This window comes from Petaurus breviceps, unplaced genomic scaffold, assembly GCF_028583685.1.
Source record: "Petaurus breviceps papuanus isolate PSGF00001 unplaced genomic scaffold, PetGlider_PUasm1.0 181, whole genome shotgun sequence".
Taxonomy (NCBI): Eukaryota; Metazoa; Chordata; class Mammalia; order Diprotodontia; family Petauridae; genus Petaurus; species Petaurus breviceps.
The window spans coordinates 18,196,633-18,202,632 of record NW_027185784.1 but is presented as its reverse complement, the minus strand read 5'-3'; the positions used below and the strand labels follow the sequence as shown (position 1 = coordinate 18,202,632).

Sequence of the window (6,000 nt, the reverse complement as noted above, 5' to 3'; positions counted from 1 at the left end):
ACAGGAAACACTTTAAAATGCTTGTTGACTTGCTACCTATTAAAGTACAACTTGTTATTCTCTAGCAAAGTTAGCTGTAATGAGTATTTTCAAAGAAATTATATTAAAAGGAGAAGCTGAAGTTTGTATTGAAATACAGGTACTTCTCATATTAATCTTGCTTTTGAGGAAAAACAGTTATCCAATTATTGCAGCTGGCATAGTTCATACTTAAAAAAAGACGACTAACAAGGCAAAGACATTTAGAGATATTTCATTTATTGTGGATGCAGTTTCAGAATATATTGTTTGTATTGCAGCTATCAGTTGTCAATGAAAACTCCGAAGTGTTTATAAAATGGCAGATTCACAGAAAATGCTAGGCAACTTGCAGTCTCACCTCTTAGAGTTAACAGATGCACTTATCTTCTAACATGTAAACAACAAAACCATGGGGTCTTTTTTGTTTTTTAAAGAAGATTAAAACAAAATAATGGAACAAAAATCCTACCCTAAACCATATTACAACCAATTATTGGAGCATAATTCAGGATTTACTGCATATTTTATTCCCAATTTTATCCCTGATATTAAAATATTATTTATGTGAAGGGAGAGTTTTAATTTAAATACTTAATATCAAGTTAATTCAGGTTGGACTTAACTTACTCTTTCCACTCCATTTTCAAGGAATCTGTGGGAACTCAGGTGCTGCATACAAAGTCAAACTCACTGTCTTATATCCTTCTATCTTCTTTTTAAAAAATGGGTGGATGGTTATTTTAGAATCTTGGATGCTACTTTTTATTCCCCTGGTCTATGAGTCTGAAATCCTGAGCGACTCTTGGCTTAATTGGAAGGGAGTACTGCAGTCAGGGGGTCTCTATTTGTATGCGTGTACCTGCAGCCAACTACACCTGGGACTGGGAAAAATGACAGATTTGAAAACTCTACAACTCGTCAGGAGCTTGAAACTGAACAAGGCTCTCTGTTAAGTCAGCCCAGAGGTGAGTGTGTCTGTGTACTTTACCCGAATACATTGCTATTCAATCAGGAACCATTTGCCAGAGTCCCATTTTTCTTCTATTCTGAAGAATAAACATTTGCTGTTTTAAGAAAGACTTTATGCTTTAATTATAAGTACATGTAAAAGGAGTCATTGAACAAAATTTCTTGGGGAGGTGGGATGAGGATGGAAAAGTTTCCAAAACATAGGAAATTCATAAATATTTGTTTAATTTCAACTCATCTTCACTGTCTAAGAACTGAGAAAGTCTAAGGGAAACAACCTCATAGTTTAAACAAATTATTATTTTGTGAAGAGAAAATTATTTGGGCCATAAATACTCACATTTGTTAATTGTTCTTTTTTTTTGGAGGATTGTTGGGGTTAAGTGACTTGCCCAAAGTCACACGGCTAGAGTTTATTGTTCTTTAAAGCCCAGTTTTATTTCAAGTTAGTCTTTATATACACACCTGAGACCAATCTGCAAGAGTGTATAGTTTAGTTGTTTTCTAAAATCAGTCTTATTTTTATATAATTTTAGGGCTGGAAAGGTCCTTAGAGAAAATGTCCAACTTATAATGGGAACTCCACTTGTCAAAAGGAATGGACCTTGAACAGGGTCCAGGGGGACATACTTGAGTATAATTCACACTGACTTAGAATTACCTTGAATTACTGTAGTTTATATAAATTAACTAATGTGTTTTATAGAAAACACTGACCTATGTTGGCTCCTCTAACTTTTCTTTTTTCATTACTTTTTCTTCCCTTTTATCAAAGGTCATCTGACATTTAAAATTTTCAGATCTCCTGCCATGCTTCTAATGGCAATTGTGAAATATTAATATAGAAGTTGTGATTTTTTTATTTTTTAAAGCTGTGATATTGGCTAGTTATGTAGGTTTATTACTAAATATAATATTCTAGCACATATTAAAGCATCCTACCATTAGTAGTGCTTAGCGCTAAATTTTGTAAAGCTATGTTTGTGTATATATGTATGCACAGTCATGCACACATATACATATTCTAAATTGCAGTCCATGTTACTATTCACTACCGAAGAAATCCACAAAACCACCAACCTTAAGAAATTAGTACCACTGTCAGCTAACATAATAATTCAACTTAGATATTAACTTAACTAGAATGGAAAAAAGTGATACTTTAGAAGTATAAAACAAACAAAAAAAGACAAATTAATGCTGCAGTATCTCAAATCTGACATGGGCAACTTACAGAAAATATTACAATTGTCAACTAAAATTATTTCTTCCATGCCTTATTCTAAAGTGCAGAAACAATGACTTCTGTATTCCAAAAGTAGCAACTGTTTATTTTTCTATGGATACTGCACACATTCCTTAGGCATTTTTCAACTTGAATATATTTTGGTTGACTTCTGATGCAGCTAAAATCACTGTTCAGACATAGAGTTATGACTCTCAGTAGAAAAGTCTATATTTCACAGCATGGGTTTCTTTAGAAATAGGCTCCTGTGCAAAGGCAGTACTTTTACCTTGAATGTCTCTAGATTGTGATTATTAAATACAGTGCTAATATACATGGGTTTAACTGGGATAATGCAAAATAAACCAAAAAAAAAGAACCCACATTTTAGTAAATCAACATAAATATAAAACAGAACAACTGAGCACTTTTGAATTGAGCTGGTCCAGCGTCTTGAGCAGGTACCTAGTGTTCTTTCTCCAGCTGTCTCAAACCTGCTAAGAGAAAAGACCTTTAAAATGTTGAACCACACTTACAACTAGATGTTTATTCTCAACAAGAAAATAAACTTATAGATGGAGGGTGTACAGTTTATGGCTTTGGTGCCACTGACTGGTACCTGGAATAATTGTTGGGTGGGCCTTCCATGTCTGTGTTCCTCTTTTTTTTTTTCTTGATCCCTATTGCTTATCAGTCCTTTTTAAATTCTACTTTATTTTCTTCTTCTTTTCTTCCTTTTCCCATGTCTATTGCCCTAACTGATGGCACGCAAAGCTAGAACCTTTCTCTAGAACTAGGGTTGGCAGTATGTATGCTGATGATGGTATAAGAGATGATTTTGGGTCATTCTTAAACAAAATGGTAGTTTCTTTTGGGTGTCCTCCCAGCTCCCTTTTCAGTTCTTGCTTCCTGCTCTTTGGTGTAAAGCCCCACTCCTAAGGCCCTAATCACCCCACCCAAGCACCTTTACTACTTCTTGATTTCAGCTGCACATCAGCTAATCATGGTTGAACTGTTAAATGACAATTGGGGTTTGTAGTAAGTGAGGATGAAAGAGGAACAAGTGATAACGGACAGGTTTTTAAGACCCAAAGGAATGGTAGAATGATATCTGAAGTGGGATTGAAGCTGCCCATGTATAAGGAGGCCAATCTGGAACAAGATGATTTATGACATTATTATAGAAAGGCAGAAGCTGGGAGATAGGTGGTGAAAGCTCATCCTGCTAATGTCCTACTATTTCCTGATCATTTATTTGCTCTACCTCCTGGATAAGAGTTCTCTCTGCCCAATTACACTTTTGTAGACAGAACAGATCAGGCCACCTCATAATAGAGGCTTTTTGAAGGAATGGCCTGTAGATTGCTGTTAATCCCCATCCCCCAGGAAATGTATATATCTCAGATTCAGTTAGAAGGGACCTTAGAGATCATCTCTTCCAACCCCCTCATTTTCCAGATAAGGAAACTGAGGTTCAGTGACTTGCCCAAGGTCACAAAGGCACTAAGTGGCAGATCCAGGACTCTTTATCCTAAAGTTTTTGATCTTAACCATTGGTTCATAACTTTCCCCCCTACTTTCCCCTCTACTGGACTATATTATAGCAGAAATATGTGGACTGACAATTAGAAGTTGAATTTGCACACAGTGTGGGGAAAGGGTGCTTAAGGGTGCCAAGGAACTCTTTCTGCCATCTGACAGCCTCTAAAATACAGTCCAGGATTTCTCTCTGCAGACTGGGACATCTTTTGGTCAAAAGAACAATAGTGACACTCTAGTCATTGAGTTTGAGGGTTTATCTTTTTGTAGTTTTAGAACCACCACAGGGAAATGACTTAGTAGGTGACCCTGAGTCACCCACAGTACCTATGGCATTCAAGTACTTTATTTTAGGTTCCTTTCTTTCAAAATAAATTCCTTGCCTTAGGAAAAACTGCAGGGAACCAGTCTGGCAAGAACTTTGCTAATAGCAAAGAATGGTTGTTTATATAAGTCTGTTAATTCTTCTTGTCTATGCTGCCTGTTTTTCTATGTTCCTCTGTAGTCTGATCCTAGTATGTTAGAATAAAAAAAACTGATCATGAAATGCAAGCTGTCCCATGAGTGATTACCAAAGAAATTACCTTAGCAGGTGAAGTGACTTTATCCACAGATTGCTTTTCCCAGAGATTGCGCTTGCTTGATACATCACCTGGCCTTAAGTCCTGTTAAAAACAAAGGGAACAGATCAGACAATAGTTCATACTTTGACTATGCCTATACTTCAGCTTTGAATTTGGTATTTTTCAGTTGATTTAGTTTTTTCAGTGATATGAAATGGGTATTTAACAGAATAGTTTGTGCTAAAAATCCAAACTGACCATTGACCCATCCCAAAACATCAGATTGACCATTTCCAAGTGCTTTGTTTTTTTTTTTTCCTATCATACAGATGTGGCCTTTGTCTTTTGGATAAAGTACTAGGCTAGAAATTAGAACACCTGAGTTTTAATCCTGGCCTGATCATTGATTTCCTGTGTGACTTTGGGAAGTGCTTAAATGGTCTGCCCAGTTTCTCTGAGGCAGACATAATATGGGGATGTAAGAAGAACCATTGCTCAATTTTGACAATCTGTGTATTTATTATTATTTATCTAAAATAATTTACATATATATTTAGCAGCATTTTCCCCCTAAAAGACTTGAGTTTTCCTTAAACTAATATTAAAAGCAGTTTATAGTCCCTAGTTGGGAAAAGAGCAAAAGTAAGAACAGGAGAAACAGGAAGATAAGCTAAAGACTTACTAGAAGGCATGGAGAAGATTATCTTTACGAACACACATTTGCTACAGAAAATCCACAAAGTTGAATAATCCACATATGACTAATTAAAAATTTACTATAGACATAAGAACCCAATAGACTTTAGGAAGAAGGATACCAAACTTTATCATTGTAATAACTTGATATATATTGAATTAAATGTGAATTTTGCTGAGACAAATGACACAAAATTTGTGCTAAACACAAATTTGTTTTTCTTCTCAGAGCTTACCTAAGTGACTCTTGGTAAGAAAGTACTTTTACAGAAAATATATTGACTTTAGTGAAATAGTGATGTCTATCTTGACAAACCTTTCTTATGCAGCAATGAGAGCTCTAAAAGAGTCAATTCCATTCCTGGGTTCCAGGTCAAATCAATATGTTATTTCAAGAATTCATGGATCATTGATTTTATTGGTATAGGTGCTACTTCCAACAATTCAGATATTGCCAGTGTAACCTTGGGCAAGTGGGTTAAATTCTGAGTTTCAGTTTCCTTTTCTGAAAAATGAACTCTGAGGTCCTTTTAGTCAAGATATTAGGAGATAGCCTGTTTTCCAGAGCTAAGGCCCAGTGAACAAACTTTGCCCTGGACTTGGCATAACAATTCTTTGCACTCACCCTCTGGAAGATCTCACATAATTATTTTATTGCTTTGACCAGTACCAACTGTTGTTTGAGCTCAGACAAGCAATGGACAGTTCCAGTCATGAAGCCCCGCTAAGACTCAAACTTGCTTCATTGTTGCTGTTACCCTTCATTGCAGGGATATAACTCACTGTGTAGCCATTGCTAAAAATATAAAATCTCTCCACACTAAAGTGGGTGTCCCAACCCTACCTCCAACTGGAGGGGGTGGGGTGGGGCATGGCAGCGGCACAGGTGTCATTGCTTGCAAGCCATTTCCCTCACTTTGAAATTAAACTTCTGTTTGATTCCTGCCTCTCTTGTCTCTAGCCTGCTCTGTTCAGCACTGGCCATCC

General features: G+C 36.2%; 1 protein-coding gene across 9 annotated transcripts in view; it reads right to left on the bottom strand.

The window, feature by feature from the left end:
• Positions 1 to 237: 237 nt before the first annotated feature.
• Positions 238 to 6,000, bottom strand: part of CALD1 (caldesmon 1) — a 245,963-nt gene continuing 240,200 nt past the window's right edge. For 8 of the 9 annotated variants that reach the window (XM_069087265.1, XM_069087268.1, XM_069087264.1 and 5 more), the window contains 2 exons: positions 4,339 to 4,419; positions 238 to 2,712 (listed from right to left, as the gene is read on the bottom strand). In XM_069087265.1, coding sequence (XP_068943366.1) covers positions 2,704 to 2,712; positions 4,339 to 4,419 — 90 coding nt within the window. In that variant the 3' untranslated portion in view covers positions 238 to 2,703. The remainder of the gene's footprint in view (positions 2,713 to 4,338; positions 4,420 to 6,000) is intronic. The other variant, XM_069087269.1, reaches the window with a different exon arrangement.